The 19,922-nt window shown below is 38.1% G+C and overlaps 2 protein-coding genes across 7 annotated transcripts in view; one reads left to right on the plus strand and one right to left on the minus strand.

The window, feature by feature from the left end:
- Positions 1-19,922, plus strand: part of LOC110043694 (uncharacterized) — a 56,482-nt gene that overhangs the window by 24,410 nt on the left and 12,150 nt on the right. For 4 of the 6 annotated variants that reach the window (XM_089297825.1, XM_089297823.1, XM_089297829.1 and 1 more), the window contains 22 exons: positions 242-1,333; positions 1,827-1,948; positions 2,240-2,326; positions 3,237-3,338; positions 4,443-4,523; positions 4,864-5,023; positions 5,586-5,978; positions 6,473-6,636; positions 7,086-7,296; positions 7,711-7,740; positions 8,482-8,580; positions 8,877-9,085; positions 9,469-9,582; positions 9,861-10,084; positions 10,466-10,548; positions 11,110-11,333; positions 12,293-12,465; positions 12,693-12,943; positions 13,307-13,628; positions 14,072-14,244; positions 14,751-14,955; positions 15,405-15,521. In XM_089297825.1, the coding sequence (XP_089153951.1) occupies positions 242-1,333; positions 1,827-1,948; positions 2,240-2,326; positions 3,237-3,338; positions 4,443-4,523; positions 4,864-5,023; positions 5,586-5,978; positions 6,473-6,636; positions 7,086-7,296; positions 7,711-7,740; positions 8,482-8,580; positions 8,877-9,085; positions 9,469-9,582; positions 9,861-10,084; positions 10,466-10,548; positions 11,110-11,333; positions 12,293-12,465; positions 12,693-12,943; positions 13,307-13,628; positions 14,072-14,244; positions 14,751-14,955; positions 15,405-15,521 (4,636 nt within the window). The remainder of the gene's footprint in view (positions 1-241; positions 1,334-1,826; positions 1,949-2,239; positions 2,327-3,236; positions 3,339-4,442; positions 4,524-4,863; positions 5,024-5,585; positions 5,979-6,472; positions 6,637-7,085; positions 7,297-7,710; positions 7,741-8,481; positions 8,581-8,876; positions 9,086-9,468; positions 9,583-9,860; positions 10,085-10,465; positions 10,549-11,109; positions 11,334-12,292; positions 12,466-12,692; positions 12,944-13,306; positions 13,629-14,071; positions 14,245-14,750; positions 14,956-15,404; positions 15,522-19,922) is intronic. The other 2 variants (XM_089297834.1, XM_089297827.1) reach the window with 2 other exon arrangements.
- LOC110043696 (uncharacterized) lies at positions 15,743-19,378 on the minus strand. Its single transcript, XM_020749182.2, has one exon. The coding sequence runs from the start codon at positions 19,138-19,140 to the stop codon at positions 18,379-18,381; it is 762 nt and encodes a 253-aa protein (XP_020604841.2). The 5' UTR covers positions 19,141-19,378; the 3' UTR covers positions 15,743-18,378.

Below are 19,922 nucleotides of genomic sequence, written 5' to 3' on the forward strand. Positions count from 1 at the left end.
TTTGAATATCTATTCTCAAGACATCTTGGTTAATACCTGAGATTTTTTAAGTTTACATTTCTTGACGCACTCTACAAAAATTATTTTGGACTTTTACAGAAAAAAAAAAACTGCAAAATTATCTTGGATGTTTACAGCAGAAAAAAATAAAACTATATATTACCTTGAACCTTTGATAAAATGCCTATTCGGTTTTGATCAAAAAAATGAATTAAGAGCACAACATTATCATCAACAACAGGAACAGCAAGAGATCCGCTTGCAAATTTTCTGCGCAACTGGCAGACAAATGCCACAAAAGATTCCAGTTCATACCCATCAAAGAACTGGCTCGATAACACCAGCAACAGGAATTTTCCACCTGATAACACCATCGCTACAAACCCGGCTGTAAAGAATGAAGACGTTTCAGGTAACAAAAAGAACAGATCATCACTAAAGCTGGAAATTGCAAAAGAAAAGGCTGAAATTGTGGACTCGTTAGGAAAACTAGAAAAGGGTTTAGAAGATGCTCTTGCTGAAACAAGAGAAAATGTCCCAACGCCGCAACCACAAGGATACAACTTTGGAAACAGGCAGGCGCTCCAAGTTCGGGTTCCTACTCCTGGTCCATCGGTCGGAGTTGGAAGATTCACTGGATCTGCTGTTCAATTTAACCCAACGTTAAATAACCTAACTAACACTGGGAATCCCCGAATTAATTCACTTAAATCAACTGACGTGTCCCAGACTCCTAGTGTTGGGACTAATTCAATAATTAATAGTTATAATGCAGTCCCGGTCAGGCCCCAGGAACCAATTTTACCCTATTTAACAAATGTAAATCCACCAAAGGATAACGATGAGTTCCAAAGACAGCGTCTGGCGCCTAATCAGATAGCTAACGAATTGACATCAAATGTAAACCTACAAACGCAAAGCCTGAGGTTTAATCAAGCAGCAGCTAAACCAAACAGTAATGGACTTTCCCAGATACAGAATCTGGGTCTTAACGTGGTTGCTAATCAACCTAGAAACGGTACAGAATTTGATGATGGTAATCCAGTAACTAGCCAACCTCCATATAACAGTGAGTTTAAGTTACCTAACTTTCCTTCTCCTAACCAGCAGTATGTTAACCCATATCTTAACCCAGGTGAAATGATACAGAGCTACGTTGGTAAACCTCCCTTGACTCCCCCTCTTGAGCATGCGTACCCTATGAGTCATGAGCATGAGGCTCTTCTTCCGCCATTAAATCACCAGCAACTTCCGCCTCTCAACCACAATGACTTGGTAGCTACCGAAACCTCCAGGTATACCGGAAGTGACGTTAATGCATTCCCGAACCAAGGTAAGAATTAATTTTATCATGACCAATCAAGATGGCAGAGTTCGATGCATTAATTCCTTTTTAACCATTTAACCGATGCTGGAATGCTTTGTTGTCATTCTTAAATGAAATAAGTTGTTGTTGCTGCCAATGTGGCCCAAGTTGTGTCTCGCGAAGTTGTTATGTCTCGTGTAATGGGTTAACATGTCAATGCTATGGGGAAAATATTATCACTAAACTCTTGGAGAAATAATGCAGTGATATCATAATGTGTAAGATAATGTTGTTTAACAGGAGTATGTCACAATAACAACAAATCACTAAAACAGCATCAGCTTAGGACTTATTCCAAAAGAGAGCATTTACCAAGTGCAGAAAGTTGCTACTAACCTCCCGTTAAGAGCCAATCAATCCAGGTTTTATAGTTATCTGAACGTTTTAAAAATGGTAGACATGAACGACAAACGTCATTTAACCGAACAAGACATTTCACACGATAACCTTTTGAAAACAGGTCAAGCAAGGTCCAATCCTGCGCCACCAATATATCCCTTCACCATCCCCCCTGAAGGACAGCAGGAGAACCAAGGTTACCATGGTTACCAAGGAAGCGAAAACAACAACGATGCCATAAAGGTACTTTGTCATTGTTACTTGTGTAGACCTCACATTTTATGTTGATATATAATTAGTTAGTTTGTTTTCTAATCATTTGTAGTTTGAAACAAATACGTTCATTTTTAAGCCTAACCCTTTTTCAGTGTCTCAGGCCTCCATTTCAGACGCCTCTATTCTCAAACGAGGAAGGAATCGTGCTTTATCTATTTTTATTTTTTTAACTGGAAAGCTATCATTTAACAACAAGAATCCATACCGTTATCACATAACTAGGTAACATTAACTCGTTCTTTCTTATTTTTCATCAAGACTAGTTCCCAGGCCTCTGCTCGAGGATCTCTGCCATCAGCACAGTCTCCCTATTATCCACTCCCTAAATCAGCTAACCAGCAACAGGTATGATAACGGTGGAAAAATAATTGCTTAAGGAGACTGGGGCGGTGGAAAGAGGGGAACAAGAGGAGTATTAGACCACAAATTAAGGAATAACATTTAACTTAATCTGTAAATTAGACTAACAGGAAATCACACTATTGTGTATCTTTAAACTCCAAATTTAATCAGCTTGTTTTGGGTTGATTTGCCTCCTGAATGTTATAAGCAACCAAATACTAACCCTGTCTATAGAAAAATAGATTAAATAATGTTCAGTGACATTCATAACAATAATTTGTTTTAATAGACTATTTTACAGTTGTCTGCTCAGTGACCTGGCCTTTGTATGGCAGCGAGGCTAGAGTTGACCTTGTTTTGATACAGACCTCACTGCTTTTGTCATGTAAATGCACCTAGTTAGCATCAGAACGACTTGTTTTGCACAACAAAAGCAGTGATGTCTGTATCAAAACAAAGTCAACTCTAGCCTCGCTGCCATACAAAGGCCAGGTCACCGAGCAGACAACTGTAAAATGGTCTATTCTTTGAAGTAAATGTCGACTTTCTCATAATCACAATCACAGTCATAATCATAAGCATAAGCATAACCATAACCATAACCATAACCATAAGCCTAATCATAATCATAATCATAATCGTAATCATAATCGTAACATTATCCACTACAATCAGTCAACCCTTTTTATCAAAAAGTGGTGTAAAGTTTACGTTGAGGTTTACTCTCCTCCGCGCGAAACTACGTCAAGAAACACGGTTATGTAAAGAACCATGTGCTCTTATATGATTTTTTATTCGAATTTGGTTTCTGGAGGTTTCAGCGTTCTTGGCGATTCTATTTCTGCGCATCAAAGAGCATTCTGATAGTGTAATCTGTATTGGGAATGGTATTAAATTACTGTGATGTCAACAGCCTGCGGTTACTCGTCAATGGTTTCCAGAGGGCGGACAACCTTATCCAATCCCATTGCCACCAGAAGGAATTCAGCACGTTCCAATAGACACAGGCGACACTGTAAGATCAACTTAAAAACAATCTTAGTTTTAGAGCGTAAAGGCACACCAAGAGTCTTCAAAAACAAGAAATCGTTTGGGATAGACTACCACTGTTTTTGTAAAAGCAGTAGTTTTCCTTTCCTATTTCGTAAGAGACTATCATTGAACCAATTCGTTTAGTCGTTTGAGAACTAAGCAGTGGACGAATAGTCCCACCTGCTACTGATGGTACTCTAAGCCATCGAAACAACGCGATTCGTTGATCCAATTATATCGGCAATTTTACCACGTTATGCACCAATCAAATCGAAATATCAATATCCCTCCCTTGGAAATCTACTTGTCGACTTTTTGACACGTATAGCGTTCATTTTCCTTAAATGCCAACGTTGCATGAGATTCAACTGTATTGCTAGCATTGTTAACAATGAATGACGTTCTACCAGCGTGCACGTACATGAACTAAACTTCTTGCGTCTCCTTCTCCTCGTCCTCTATCTTCTTCCTAAGAATTCTTCTTCTTGGTTTTCTTCTTCTTTAGCCTAAATGAGAAAGCTGCATAAATGTTACTTGTGTAAAGCAAATTTACCTTGCAAGATGTATTTGATTAGTTTCGTATTTTTCAACCGTGACAATAATTTGATACGGTGATTTGATAAGGTTCCTCAGTCCTTCTACTACAGTACCCATGAAATTAACAGTCACAGTGTCTTTGAAATGTAAACTTTAAAATCCACCTATATAAAAGTCGCGCTGTACCTGAAATTCATAGAATAAACTCAAAGTGTTTTGAACAACAGGAAAAGAAACAGAAACTGCCTTTACTTAGACAGTGCAAATTTGTTCTGCTGAGTTTTGCTACTGAGGTTTTACCAATGTAGTTATCTAATTTCCAACGTTTCCGACTTTCTGGGCACTGGAGAAAGTATGAGATCAAATTCCCACAAGATGTCGGGTGGAATACTGATTTTTCGATTTGATTAAATGGTAACAATGAAATTTTAACAAGATCTTATGTTGTAAAAGTTATGCTCGAGTATCAAAAACTTAATCGACTGAAGGTGAGTGCTTAAAGACGAACTAAGCTCAGCTTGTATCATTTTATTGCCGCAATGGCATGCAGCCGATTGACAGCCATTTGTTGGAGGATCCAAGCCCGTTCCCGTTGCCAATAGGATGGAAGAGAGGAGAAAACAATAAACCTGTAAGATCATAAACGTTAAGCAGTTGATTTAGAGAGTGTTATAATGAGTCATCCTGTCGAGCCTAAGACAAAAATAGGACTATTTAAAAGAGTGCGTTAAAACGTCCCAAAATCGTCTTTATCTCTAAACAGTTCACGTCATACATATCGCTCACTTCATGCACGTTACAAGGAATTGTACCATGCACCATTCCCTACCACGTCTATCGAGGTCATGTACATCTTGTTGCATATAAATGAGCTAAACTTCTTATCACGTCATGTCAAACACATCAAGGTGTCAAACTTACATTTATCTTTGTACTATTGTTATTGACTGGTGTTTAAACGTTACCGACAGAAACCGTGTGATAATGGTGATAACTGGTGTCCTTACCCGTGGTACCCAGTACCACTGCCACCAGAGGGACAGCAGAGCGATCCAATCAACCAAAGGACTCAAACAAACCCCAATCCAACTAACAACATTGGCAAAAAGAACTTAATTCGACCTAAACCAGGTAGGTCATGAGTATGGAGCCAAAGTTTCTTTGACGGTCAATTCAATAGCTGTTACCACTATAATCAATGTTCCACAAGGCTGGCACCAACTTTCAAACGCCGTCATTTTTGAATAAAAATAGCTGTGGTATCAGGTCTATGCAGCTGCAGGAAAAGTGTTTTGTAAGTGAAGTTCATTTTACAGAAGGTGAAATAAGGCTGCTCAACCCGATATAGCATTGATATAACATTTTCAAAAAATGACTACGACATGAAAAATGTTTGTTGAGAAAATGCTGTCCAAAAAATTTTCAACAGCAAGGAATTTGAAACGTGATAAGACTATTTCTTCCATACAGCCGAAAATTAAAGGCCCCTTTGGTATGTTTCTGAGAGAAGGATGGCATGTCCCCTATAAGTAGAGGGCTTTCCCTCGGGTATTTGTATTATTTATTTGACACGTAAATACGAGTTATCTGCCTTTCTATCTTTCCTCAAGAAAGTGAGATGTTTGATATTCCAAACACTAGATATGTTTTCAAAGGATATGTAAGCGAGAATTGCGTGTTGTTTTTACTGCAGACCTTCAATGCGGCGCCGGTTGGACTGGAGCTCTCGGTGACTTTGGTTCATTTTGTTACAAGGAGATTTTTGAACATAAAACATGGGACAACGCTCATCACACATGCAAAGGTCTTGGCGGTGATCTTTTCAGCGTGACTAACGCCTATGAACAACGTTTTCTTGAAAACTTCACCAATATTGAATCTTGGTTGGGATATCGGGACAAATCCCGGGACGGGACGTGGACTTGGAGTGACTCAAGTCTGTCCGTGTTTACCGACTGGGACAGCAGTGCTAAGGACGATCACGGCAAAGGTCGAGACTGTGTCTTGCTAAGTTCTAAAGAAGGCAAATGGAAAGATGCATCATGTTCACAGACTCACGAATACCTTTGCAAGAAAAAGGCCGAAGGTAAGAATATTTTGTAGACTGTAATATTAATCACAATTTATTTACTGTGAAATGCTCTTTAAGACCTAGTTCACACTGATGACATAACGACAGAATCGCTCGTGTCGGTAATGTGAACATCGACATAAAGATATTCTTTTTTCCTCATGTCGTTATGTTCATGGTGCTATGTAGCTATCATGCCATTATGCCAGGATGTTCATACTGCAAACACAACAACATAATGCCCTTCCTATGTCGTTATGTTGCCAGTGCTAGGCTTTTAAGCAATTATTCCCTCGACAAAAGAACATTTACGTAGTCAGTTCAACAGAAATAAGGAGGCCATCGACGTTCACCAACTGCTTCGATCCATTTGAACTTGACACCAACACCTAAATTACTTACGCTACAAGTTTCAACCTTCACAATTGCTGATGCTGTTTAAGGTACGTTTATACATTTTGCAAAGTCTTAGTCCTGATTACAGTACTTATATTTTTTATGAAATTTAGATTGCAATAAAGGCTGGAAGAAGCTGACTCTAAACTCAGTCCGCGGATGTTATAAATTATTCAAAGAACCAAAAACGTGGGAGCATGCGCTGGTGGCATGCATGGATGAGCAGGCGTCATTAGCAAGTATACTCAGTGATGATGAAGAAACCATGATATCGCAGGTATCACAACGTTTCAGACGCGTTGCATTTTTCATAATGTGTACGTATAGGAAATAGACAAATTGATTTGAATTCTTGTGAGGAATACAACGATGAAGTAAAACGATGGGCTTACCTGAACTGCAAATGCAACATAGGCATAGACTATCAAAGCGGTCTGTATGAAGTTGAAGAATGTTTTCCAATGCAATGTATTGCCCATAAATTGGTATGAAACATCAACTCGAGAAAGCTTCGTCGTCAATAATTTAATAAACAGAATTCATGTTAAGCAACCATGCAACGAAGGGTTAACTTTGCTTTCAACAGTCTGAATGTATGTTCCACCGTGCTGGTTAACTACTCAAAAACAAAACTTGAAATAAATTGCCGATTATATTACTAATATTCTTGATGATAAAGTGCTTACTGCGGGCGAGGTTGGACTAAAGACAGTTACTTGTGCCTAGGTGTATTCTAAATCTGACTTCTGGATTGGTTACAATGATATTGACAACGAGGGAGACTGGGTCTGGAGTGACCGCATGACGTCTTCTTACACCAACTGGGACGACAAGTCACCTAACAATGGTGGTGTGTCATGCGCGATAGTGACGAGAACCGGAAAGTGGCACGACGAACCATGTCAGAGCCAGTATAGCTTTATTTGTAAAAAACCAAGTAAGTGAATTGCAAAAATAATGATAATATCAAGGAAAATCTTTGGAATTAAAATTTAATAATATTTCTGTAAAACGCTTATAGCATTAGCTTACTCAAATGAAAGTTACGACAACAATGATTTGCTTATTTTTGTCTTTAGATAATCGGACTATTTGCGTTAAATAAAATGTATTCGTTATATTGTTGAATTTTGAAATACCTATTTGCTAAAAATTTTCCCTTCGTCTTAATTCCTTCAAAGTAATATGTGTATAAGTATTTCTAGTCCAAGTGCCCCGCCGTCCGTTTGAGTGTCATATTTGGGTGAACTGGCAGGAACCCTTTCTTGCAAACGTTGTTGATTAAACTAAGTTTAACACCCATACCGATGTGAGTTTCACAATAAATTTTATTGAGCGTTTATATCTCCAGGTCCCAAAGGTCCTCATCATCCACTTAATGGTCAGTACAGAGCAGAGGTCGTCTTTGAACATTTTTTTCGTTGTTATGATGATGACTATTTCAGAGATTTTTATAACATTATTTTGAAAACTGTCTCATGATATGATACTAATTTTTAAAATTAAACTTTTTAAATTTTTTAGTGATTTAGGCAAGACTGATCATAAATGTAGTGTTTAGATTTTTTTTTTTTTACCATGAAATTTATAGATACTGATCATCGGTTTATACCAGCGTCTTCCTCCCGGACTTCGCTGATCGGTCTTTCAGTTTTAAATAAAGCTATTATCATTATTATTATTATTATTATTATTATTATTATTATTATTATTATTGTTATTATTATTATACTATACTACTCCTCTCTTTACCACCATTTTCTTTCCCTAGTGACTCTCTCCACCAAGTACAAAATAGAAAGACTGCACATAATAACATAGCTACTGAACTTTAATCGTCTAACATTGTGAGGTTCACTAAACTCACGAAAACCGGGTTACGACCTACCAGGCTCTCTAGCTGTAATTTTTCATCTGGAACACAGTAACAATTAATGTGTTTCAGTGACTTTGTACATGTAGTACTAAAACTTTATTTAGCCAGAGTGGCTCATTCAGCATCATGGTTGGAATCCAGAGGGGTCCTGGTATATCTGATATCCAAACCAGGAGAAGTTTTTTTTTTTTTTTTCACTTGGTACTCTATCTCATATTGTTATCGTATTGTCTTTTAATATTGTAGACGCAACTTTGACTCAAGAAGTTGAGAAATTTGTCTCTAACAAGTCATTACTGAATCCCAACATCGATACAAGCGTGACCATATTTGGAAGGCATTCAGGTGAGAAAGCAGAATTCTTGAAAATTAGAAGAAAATTTACCTTAAAGAGAGAATTCTGATTGCCATCAAGACATATCTTCTTGTCAGGCGATGTAATTTGTTTTAATCACCTGTTCTCATCACATAAATAAGGGGGTGCACGTGTTTTCTTAATGTTCACACTTGGTTACAGTGGTCTGCAGTTAACAGTTTTTAAGTTTAAATTTAGTAAAAATGGCTGAAGAAACTGCAGATTTATCTTTCCATCTTGATGCGAACTGCACATTTCATGACAACATCGATCTTTATTTTCGTAGTGACTCCTCAATACTTATGGACGGTGCAAAAGATCTTTAACAGCCGCATTCACGGATCAAACCCAATTGCCACCCATGGTAACTTGAAATCAGTGGACGGTGGTCTTCAACTCAATGGAGTGGATGCATGGCTTGACGCAGGGGATTACTATGGACAGTGCTTGGGTGATCCTGATCTCTGTATTAAGGGATTCTCTTTTGCGTTACAGGTATCAAATCCATTTGTATATTACAGGCTCTGAAGAAACGTTTGGTGCTGATCATGATAAGATCGAGGCATAGGGGTTTGGGAGATGAAATAACAAAAACTGGATTAAGATCACTTTTTTGAGCTTTCTTGGCCAAAAAGAATAGGTTGCTAGGCAGTTTTATGCACAATATTGTATGAATTTATCCTGACGACGGGTGGAACATCTTGATCGTGGAAATAATTCATAAATATAGTGAGTACACTTTAGATACATTATTCAAGTCGTTTGGATGCAATTCATTATACGACTGTCTGCGTTCCAGGTTCATTTCTCTATATCTGTGTCATTTAAATTTACCTGTAATTTAGTAATTAACTGTTGGATGAATTTGTTTCCCTTAGCTTAATTTCGACGACGACGCTTTGTCTTACAAAGACAAACGATATGTTTTGGACTCTAGCGGAAACTCGCGAGGTGTGTCAATCTTCATTCAAAATGGCTCTTTGTTTTACAAGGTGAGATTTCATTAGGACAAACCAACACTTCAAATATATGTAGTAAGATGGTGCAAAATCTACAAGCAACCAATGTATTTCACACAATAAGACGAAACAGCGCACACTGCGACCACTAATGTAAGAATGACGGTAAACAACGATATATCGGTGTTTCTATTATAGTGGATGCAAATGGTCAAATAAGGATATCAAGCATTATTTTTGCCAACCTTTAATTGTACTCAGCTGCAGATTTAAGCTGTGTCATCATACAATAAAACTGATCCACTGTGTAGGTTGTGACCTCGACAAAAGAATGGCAACTTTCAATGGAGCTCGTAACCAATGAGTGGCAGGATATCGCGCTGACATGGAAGAAAGAGGAAGGGCTAATGCTCTATGTTAATGGAGCATTCAGGGACTCTCTGAAGGATGGAACAGTAACAAGTCTGATACCGAACAAGCAGGCACGACTTACCATTGGTAGAAAGAGTGGAAACCCGCCCTTTAAGTATACAAGGTACGTAGCCACTACCGTTTGAATGATGTTGGTGATAAGAGTGATTTTGAATGAGTTACAGGTCCTTCTAGCAAGGAATCTAATCACTTAGAAACCCCGAAGACAAACATTTAGGTCTTGCAATTAAAAAAAATGATAAATGGCCTGACGGAGTTCTGGTGTGTTCAATAGAAAATAGCATGTAGATGATATAGGAATTCTAAGTAAGACCGTTGAACAGACGTCAAGCATGACTTGCCTTATTTAGGCTTCAAACTGCGAAGTAGTTTCAAAACGGCTCGTTACCGATGAAAGTTTGCCGTACTTTCAATCCTACTGAGACGTTAAAACCCTTTTCTTTGTATAAGCTATTGGCACAGCATGATGTTTCTTCTTCCATAGAATGTACATCAGTTCGCTCTACGCGTTCACTCGTTTCCTTGCACCAGAGGATGTGCCGTATGTATTTACGTTTGATAATACAGGTAAGATGCCCTATTTTCTAACCTGGAGAACATTTCATATTAATTATTACAAGTATTTACCCTGAGAGGAACAGTTTGGTGCGCAGCTTTCGATGCTATGTGTGGAAATCAAACCTCCGCTCTAACAATCTACTTGAGTTGAACTCGCTATAAGTACTCGTCTCATTTCGAAGACATTTTTTTAGAAAACCCACAATCAAACTAAACGTTATATTGGATTTGAATAACTTGAAATCCTTTACAGCTTCCACCCTTGTAATTCGCAAGATAGTTGCTCTATCTTTTAGAGGGTGGCTCCTCATTCGTTTTCCTGTGTGGTTGCAAAGCTTTTTTCCCTCCTAATCCAAGGGTTGTCACTCGCAACCAACTTTAAAGTGTAAAATACGACAATTGCACTACACGATTCGACCACTCTGGAGAAGATGGTGAGATCCTATTTATTAACTGAAAACAAAAGATATAGATTCATGTTGCTAAACTAATATTGTACATATGTGACTACATGACATGATATGGCAAATCCTTTCCACTAACAACTCGCCTGATTTTTCATGTCCATAGTTGTTCCACGCTACATGTGGCTTTTCCCTAAGCTTGAAGATAAGAAAGTAACAGGCAGCCCAGATATCGAAGTAAACGGACCAGTGAGAGCAGTGGATGGAGGCGTACATCTCGATGGTCAGGGATCTTTCCTGAAAGTTGGAAGCTTTGACAGCAAATGTCTTCATGATCCTTCCAAGTGTCCCGATGGACTCAGCTTGAGCTGCAAACTTAAGTTCAACCGGGTAAGATTCAGTCCCAATCAAAGTTCTTTTCGTCTGTATTTGTCAAGACAATTACAGGATCTGCTTCTTCTGACTTCTTTTCAGATTATAACGTTAAACCGGGACAAAAACAATAAGTAAAGGAGTTAGGTTCTAAAAAAACTGTTATGCTTCGTTGGTGGGGAGGTGAAACACTTAGCAGTTTGTCAATGTGGAGTTGATATAGCTAAATAAACTGCCATAGCAAGTTTGTGAAGCTGAGTCGACGTTTCGTGCGTTATTCCTTAAAGTACAGTAACTCACTTGGCTCTTACTAAAAGCAGATGCTCGAAACCTTACCTTCACAACTTTGCTACGGTGGTTAATTTACCTTTATCAACTCCAAGTTGATAAACAGCTAAGCGTTTAAAAGACTATAAGAATTTTTCACCATTGATGCCCTTAACAATTGTTAATTCGTGCTGAAACTTACACTCCAAGATGGATGGTAAAAAGATAAAGTCTGCATACCTGCCAAGTGGCCCATGAGGCCGGAGCTTATCCCAATTTCTGTAGCATGAAGCGACTAGGAGTATTTCTACTACCCCCTGGATGGGATGCTTGTACATCGTAGGGTTACTCCCAGCATTAAATTCACCGGTACCCATTCACACACCTGGGTTGAGAGAGGTACTTTGAGAGCAAAGCGTCTTGCTCAAAAACACGGCGCGATGTCCTTGTCAGGGCTGGAAAGCGGACCGCTTGATCCAGAAGCGATTTCACTAACCATGAGGCCACCGTGCCTCCACACAACAAGATGGATGGTTCTGAAGTAATCAAAGCATAACAGTCAGTTTCCTTTATTGATAGAACGTGCTTGAAGAAACAGCTCTAAATTGCCTAATGTAAAACGGCCTGCACATAGAAACTCGAGGATTAACCCTAGTTTCACTTATTCAAAATTTGTTGATTCAACGTAGTTGTATTTGTGCATGTTACAGGTTGTACGAACTTACAAAGAGCCTCATTACATTTTGGACTCCGGTGGCCATAAGAAGGGAACCAGAGGCCTGTCTGCATATCTCCTTAACAATAATTTGTACTTCAGTGTTGCCATGAGTACTGATGAGGACACTCTGACTTGGACAGTTAGAACGTCTATTTTTACTGTCAGGTAATAGCTACTGTAAAAATCTCTTAGAACTTGTTTTTACACTTTTTATTGGCACTATAGGACATTACTTCCTTAGTATTCAACTGCATTAACTTGTAACTGCAAATGTAACCTTATCGTTCTCTTGTAACTAACATTTTAACCATGTGTATATATGTTGGTTAACTATATTTTTTGATACTGCCAAGTTTACTCACAAGCAAGGTGTTTTTTTCCTTCATTTCCAGATGGCAGCGTGTCGTTCTGAGTTGGAGTCTATCTGACGGTCTCTGGCTTTACACTGACAGTCAGTTCCGAGGCTGGACCAAGACTCCTAAGAGCGTACCACGTGACTTGGTGACCGAGAGTGCAGACTTTATTGTCGGTCGTAAGAATGTTGGACCCGACTACTCCCCAGCAGAGTTCTCCATTGGCTCTCTCGCAGTCTTCCCGAGGTTCCTTGAGAAGAAAGATGTCGAGAAAATATTCAGTGGAAAGAGTTAGTGTCACAGTATATACATAAAAAAAAATTCAAACGTATTTTGAAGGAGTCAGCTGTTATTTTAGTCCCAAAATGTCTCCGCCTTATCAACAAGAGATTCACTGAGCTACTGTTATGAAAAAAAATACTTTGTAATTTTGTTTGCTGTGGTGTCATACCGATACAAAAAGAAATTAAGAAAATTAGGTATGGTAGTCAATTGTCTCCTTCTTGGCGAATCAGTGTGTACTAACTGTATACTCCATGTCGCTTAAAAAATGTTTTGAGCCTAATAGTTGCTTAATGTGACCTTATGACTGTCCAAGTTCCACCTCAGATTGCAATGTAACCACTTACGCTTCTTTCCTACTTTTGTAACAGAGATGCCATACCCAGGCCTTATTCGCGAAGTGTGGAAAGAGCTGCCCGGAAAATCAATCAACAAACTCAAAGACGATCCCTACTACCCTAACGACCCCTCGCTTATTGAGATCATTGAAAACTTCGACGCTCCTTTTGACATTGACAAAGACTACGGTAGTAGGGTGAAAGGATACTTCGTGGCTCCGGAAACTGGGAACTACACTTTCTACATGTCCGGGTCACAGAGCGGTGAACTGTGGATGAGTAGTACAGAGAGCCAGCAAAACCTGACTAAACTGATTTCTCTAGATCAAGCAACCGGTCACAACCAGTGGAACAAGTAAGTTGTGTTACTATAAATCGATTTTAAATTGAGTGTCGAAAGTAATCAGGTAATTACTTTGGTTTTGGTTTTACTACGGTTTGAGATTGGCTGAGTAGTCTGATTGGTAAGAGATTGGTTTGATTTGGTTTTACGACACTCAGTTGAAAACCGCTCTATTTGTACTTCACTCCCTATAATTATATCAATGACGTGTGGTAGTGGCAAGGGCAAATTGAAGAAGGAACTTTCAAGTAGGGCTTCTAATGAGAATATCCAAATTCGAGATGCAACGATGCAATCAAGCTATCAGCAAGGGTGTTTTTTTTGTTGTTTGTTTTTTTTGTAAGAAAACCACGGTCACCTTTTCAAAGCAAGAGCAACAAGAAGCCTTAATCAATAAGGCAATGAGAACCTTAATCAATAAATTTTGTCTCCTTTTTTTTTTGCGCTTTCCATAGATATGCCGGCCAAAGCTCCAAATCTGTTACATTAGAGGCTGGTAAATATTACTACGTCGTTGGACTACAGAAGGGCACAGAGTCAACCGACTCACTCTCCGCTGGGGTACGTTTGCCCAGCGGTCGCTTCATGAGACCTATCACGAAAGAAATATTACAGTGGAGAATGCCGGGTAAGAAAGAATAAATACAGATTGTCATTTATTCACGGTGTAAATAGCGTCACGAACTGTAAGATTTTAATAAAGTGGAAAGGGGATAACAGAGGCTGTATGCTAGTATGTACTGACAGACAAGAAAGATGATTTTAGATTACAATTCTGCATGTTTCACTTATGCAGGTGAATTATTCGGACTGGTATGTACCTAATTCAGATGGTTCATGTTTTGTTCTTTTTATTGAGCTACAATTCTCTATTCAAGTTTTCTAACTTTAGACGAATTTTTGTAACATTATTGGAAATCCATTAAGTACGCTTCGGCTTTTTTCAAAATTCACAAAAAAAGAAAATTCTGCACAGTTTCGATCATTGCATAAATCAGAAATGAACGAAGAGATCGAAAATTTTCACTTACAGCATACAAGATAAGATTCATTTAATTACTTAAAACAGACTGTGTAAACTACTTTTGTACCATGTAGACAGTTGGTAACCAATTTTGTTTTTTTCTTCTCGAGGTGATCCATTCGCTGGTGTAATCCGTGAAGTTTGGCAAGACATCCCTGGCTACAGAATAATGGATCTCACTTCTAATCCAAACTTCCCAAACAACCCATCAAGTATTGAGGTGTTGGACAAATTCGACGCACCACATAATGTTGACGATAATTACGGCTCAAGAATACGAGGTTTCTTCAAGGCGCCAGAGAGTGGACTATACAGGTGAGCAGTAATCCTAATTGAGTTACTAATAGCAACAACAATGATAATTTTGTTACCTTTTTTGACAAACATAACCTTTCAAGTTTTTAAACAAATAAAATTTTCTCGAAAAAATGTGAACAAATTTTCATAAGTAAATTGTCAAACAAAGAGTTCAATAATATAATATAACTCTAGGCCAACGTTATACTCTATCCCCCTATTCGTTTTTGTTTATTGGACACAAGAGATCGTTTAAAGGCAGGGTTTTCTTGGAATAGATGCTTAATGTCTGATGAATGAGACTATCGGTGCATCGTGAACAAAACTTATGTGTACACATATTTCCGAAAATAGCTACGTCGTTACCAGTGGAATTACATTCCGATTTTGTCAATTAAACGTTAAGGGGGAAAGGTATCTTTTTTTAATGATGCTGTCAGTTGTCTAAGCTATTTATCTTTTCCCAGGTTTTTCCTGGCTGCCGACACCACTGGAGAATTGTGGCTCAGTTCAGACGAGACAGAGAAGAACTTGAAGAAAGTTGTGGCAATAAATGGTTGGACAGCTCATAACGAATGGCTCAAGTAAGTCATATCAAGCAATTACTATAAATATCTGTAAAGTTTCGTCACGCTTCATAGTAAAAGTTCATGGCGAGTGTCAAATCTTGACCTAATAGTTAGGGCAGGCGCGGATCTAGGATAAATGGGGGTGGATCTCTGAAACAATGAGCGCCGAAGGCCCAAGCTTCTGTGGGAACCGGGACCATGCTCTCCTAGGAAATGCTTTGGACTTTAAAACTTAACCACAAGAACAATTTTTATTTGTACTCTCTCATACCATAATTTACCAATTGTACAAAATATCCTGTATAAAAGTTATAGTACTGGCTGCCTGGAATAACCATAGGGGCTAGCGGAGCCAGGCAGCCAGGTGACATCAGTGTTAAATGAAAATATATTGCAGGGCAGGAAGATAGCAGAAAGGCACACATAAAAAGAAAGAAAAAAAAAAGAGAGAGAGAAAAAAACGCTATTACTACGCTATTAAGGAAGTCTGAAATAAATAAATTTATGTATGAGTATATAAGAAAAGCACACAATTAACAGCTATGATAACCAATAACACATAATAATAACCCTAAAGTCCCCTTTCTTTGGTTTCTGAGTCATTCTCATAAATATGTGCTCGAAACGGGTATAGATCAGCACCTGCTGTGTTTTGCGTGTGTTAACGTTGCGGTGCTTGACTTACACCTAACGGTGCCTGTCTCTCGATCTCTCCGATTATAACTGTTTGATGCAAACTGGCATAAAATGTATGCTGCGAGGGACTGGTATCAAGGGGGATAGCAATCTCCGCTTTTTGATTAGTTTTGATGCAAAAACCGGAAGGTTCAATCCCAGAATTTCTGAGCATCTGGTTCTCATTACAGAAAGACAGTTTCGTATTATAAAATAACAAATCTGCAAAACAAAACCTGATCTGACTCAGTTATGTTTGAAGCTGTTCGATTCTGCAGGAGGTAAGGAAGGAAATTATTTTCCTTTTTCGCTTTTCATTTTGTGATTAAAATCAAAAGCTTTGTAGGTCAACCAAACTTAATTCGTCATCTATGTCTTTTCCTTCATATTCGGGAGCTTATAAAACCAATTGTGCTGAAATTAGAGATTTCAATGACTAAACTGAAAGGATTTTTTAAGTTTAATACATCGGAAGGAGAAAGTTAGAAATAAAAAACAGTAATGCCTGCATAATTAGTTCGATTAATTCAGTAACTATGGTAACGGTATCTTACAAGCTACCGTAATTTCTTATCTAATCCACTCGTCCACTTTGTGTCTTCCCACGCACGATCAACAAACAAATTAGACGAAAGACTCGTATATCTGAAAGGCTCCTTCTACAATATCAAAATTGATCTCATTCTGTAAAGAAAAGAAGAAATCTTTTTTGCTGTAAGAGAACCAGTTCAGGGTCTCTCAGTCATAAAACCAAAATGATCTTTAAATTTAAAAAAAAAAAATGCGCACTTAACAAAAAATGATAAGACTTTTACTATCTATAAATTAAAAGAGCTTTTATTTTAGTTTTTGCTGAAATGGCGTCACATTTATCAGTGCACAGTTCATTAAAAGCGACTTGAATGTCCAAATTTCAAATACGTTTGCTCTGAGAATGAAAGAAAAACAAACGTTTTGATCGAAAAGGAAACTGCAGGTCTAAAAATATGTTCTCTCGCCAACAAACATAATGGACAATCCTCTTCACAAAAATAAAAATATCACGACTGTGTCAATTTTGTTTGCTTGCAAACAATGAACGCTGTGAAAGATATTGGCACACAGGTCAATATGCCTAAATATCGCCTTTTGGCTTTGAAATTTATGGAACTACAAAAAAACACCGTTTGAGTGAATGTTAATTAGGTATTCTATGTGCCACAAAGATGTGATGGCGAGCTGTTGTTTCTATTTTTACGGAAGTTGATCACAATGTTTTTCTAATCCTGTTTTTGTCCGACCACCTCGTAAACGATATAGGTACGAAACAAACTTAGAATCGCATCTCCGCTAAAACTTCAAACGAAAACCGCTAAACCGTAATCATTAGTGTTTTAGTTTTCCTTTTTGATTTTAAGCAGTTTCCTTAGCGTCACTTCGTCTTTGAGCATGAAACCAAAAAACCTTGAATGGTTATTTCTTTTACTCGAACAGATATTTTCCAAAATACTATGTACTCCCGTCTGGCGGGACATGGATTTCTGCCCAATTTTGCTATAATGTGATCACAAAAATCATTTGTTCTGCCGCCTTTTCGTTAAGATTAATTGATTCACAATGGAAACACATTTGAAAATATCCTGCAGTGGAAACACAACGTAAGTCCATTAAATTTGCGTTTTCGTGATTATGTATTTTTCTCCGGTTGTGCATGTTGTTTTTTTCTAATACACAACACAAGCACCTGCAATGGCATATTTCTAAATTTGCATATCGAGGAGAATAAAGAGTTATTTCCTTTCGCTTCAATTAGTTTTGTTCCTCGAATTAAAAAAAAAATAGTACAACTCTTGGAATTTTCTTCGAAAAATGCACGACTACCAGGCGATCAGTGTGAAGAAACAGAATAGCAAAATTCTGTTAAATCTCACTGTCATTTAACTGTCTTCAAGGTTCTGTAGTGTTCGTCCCGTGCATTATTCACGTTTCCGTTGAAACAATATCCCAAAATTCAATCGAAATGACTGAACGCCAAATCTGAGAACATTCAGTCAAGTCAAATTCAGATTCAGCTGAAAGAAACTAAATTTCAGAACCTAAATTTCAGGTGAATTCAATGTTACGTAATGACATGTAATCTTGAGGATCTATGCAACTATTTTGAATTAGTGACTTGTATCGCGAGCGTCCTGGATCTTCTGTATTTCTCCATCACTTGCTAAGGAGTAGAAGGAGGTGTAAAATCGATCTCTGAAGGCGAACAAGAAGAAAGAATGTCCGGGGGTGGCTGCGTGAGCGTAAGCGCACCACCAATGATTGAATCCAAGGACTCGACACTTAAAGACAGTGACGGTGATAAAGCAAAAATTGCGTTTTTATCGATAGGTGCGAGTTTCAGTGTAGGATATGTGGCTTGTAGCTCAGGCCTTGATAGTTTCACAGGATGGCTCTTGATAGCTTTCCTTGTGTGTCTGGGGAATAGCTCCATAGGGCAAATCCTCAGGCTATTTTCCCGCTGAAAACTTGGTTTATTCTCGCTTATGTTTAGATCGACTATCCGTAATGACTGTAAGAGCCTTTGACTGCTTCTCGAGTTAGCGGCAGCTCCAGCAAACTTCACAGTGCCATGAAAGTTGACCTTTTTCGCCGCAAATGAGTTAAATGGTGATGTGTTGCTATCAAAATTGTTACTTGAGGAAGTGCAAAGATTAGCATGAGAGTAACATCTTTTGCACATGCTGAAGGATTCTCTCTTAACACTTATACGGGGCAGACGAAATGCCTTCTTTTCTTGCTTTAGGGTTGTCTTGGTTTCTTGCTGACTTCGATCGCGGAAGGACGTTTCTGTTTTTCTCTGTCTTTCATACTGATAATTATTTGTTATTGCTGGAAAACATTTCTCTTCTTCTTGGCTCGCTCGCGTATAGAACTTTTTCCCTCCTGCGTAACGAGAGTTGAGTTTCCTTACATCCATATCCATTAGCTTTTCTTCAATAAGAAATTAAAACTGAATCAACATTTCGTGAGAAATATTCATGCTCGATGCGAGTCAATTTTCTTTTCGCATGTGAGCCTGCTGTTATCTCAATGTAGGGACATGTACTGTTTACCTTTTGTTTTTCTTATTTGCTTTCTAGATAAATATAGTTGACAAATCTTAAACGTCATTCGTTACCATTTATCACACATGAAAAACCTCGATAAGGACCCAATAGGTTAATGAGATGCTAAGTATGTTTTAGTAGTAAATTTTGTGACCGTATGCTGAGAAACATGCTTGCTGATATCGCTTGTTACCTAGAAACCAGAATCTGACCTACAAAATAGCATTCATCTGAGAACAAAAGACAAAAAATATCAAAAAAAAATAAACTGCAATATTTACCTTTTCGATTGGCGGCAGAAGTGGGGATTCAAAGCTGCAAAGGTTCTTCAATATGAATTAATCCTTGCAGCCATTAAATTACAAGTTTGGTTGTTACCGGAGAAAATAGATCATTTCACTCAGAACGAAAAGAGTGGCGCCGTCACATTTCAAGAGAAATGACCCGATCTGTAATTTACTTAGTGCAGTCTCATGTTTGCTAGCGAATATGTGTTTTCCTTAAGAGAAAGACAATCAGTAAGTCTAGAAAAAGGTTTTCCGAAGAAATATCTTAGTAAGTTAAAAACGGTAGTTCTATATTACAACAGAAACGTTAATACTTGTCCATTAAACTGAAATTTCAAAAGTTTTTTTTTAGTTCACGCGAGATGAAATTG

This window comes from Orbicella faveolata, unplaced genomic scaffold (assembly GCF_042242905.1).
Source record: "Orbicella faveolata isolate gen_17 unplaced genomic scaffold, um_ofav_v1 contig_1, whole genome shotgun sequence".
NCBI lineage: Eukaryota > Metazoa > Cnidaria > Anthozoa > Scleractinia > Merulinidae > Orbicella > Orbicella faveolata.

Bases quoted from the DNA above. Each gene is read 5' to 3' on its own strand.
- LOC110043696 (XM_020749182.2), bottom strand. From the start codon at position 19,140: ATGGATATGGATGTAAGGAAACTCAACTCTCGTTACGCAGGAGGGAAA.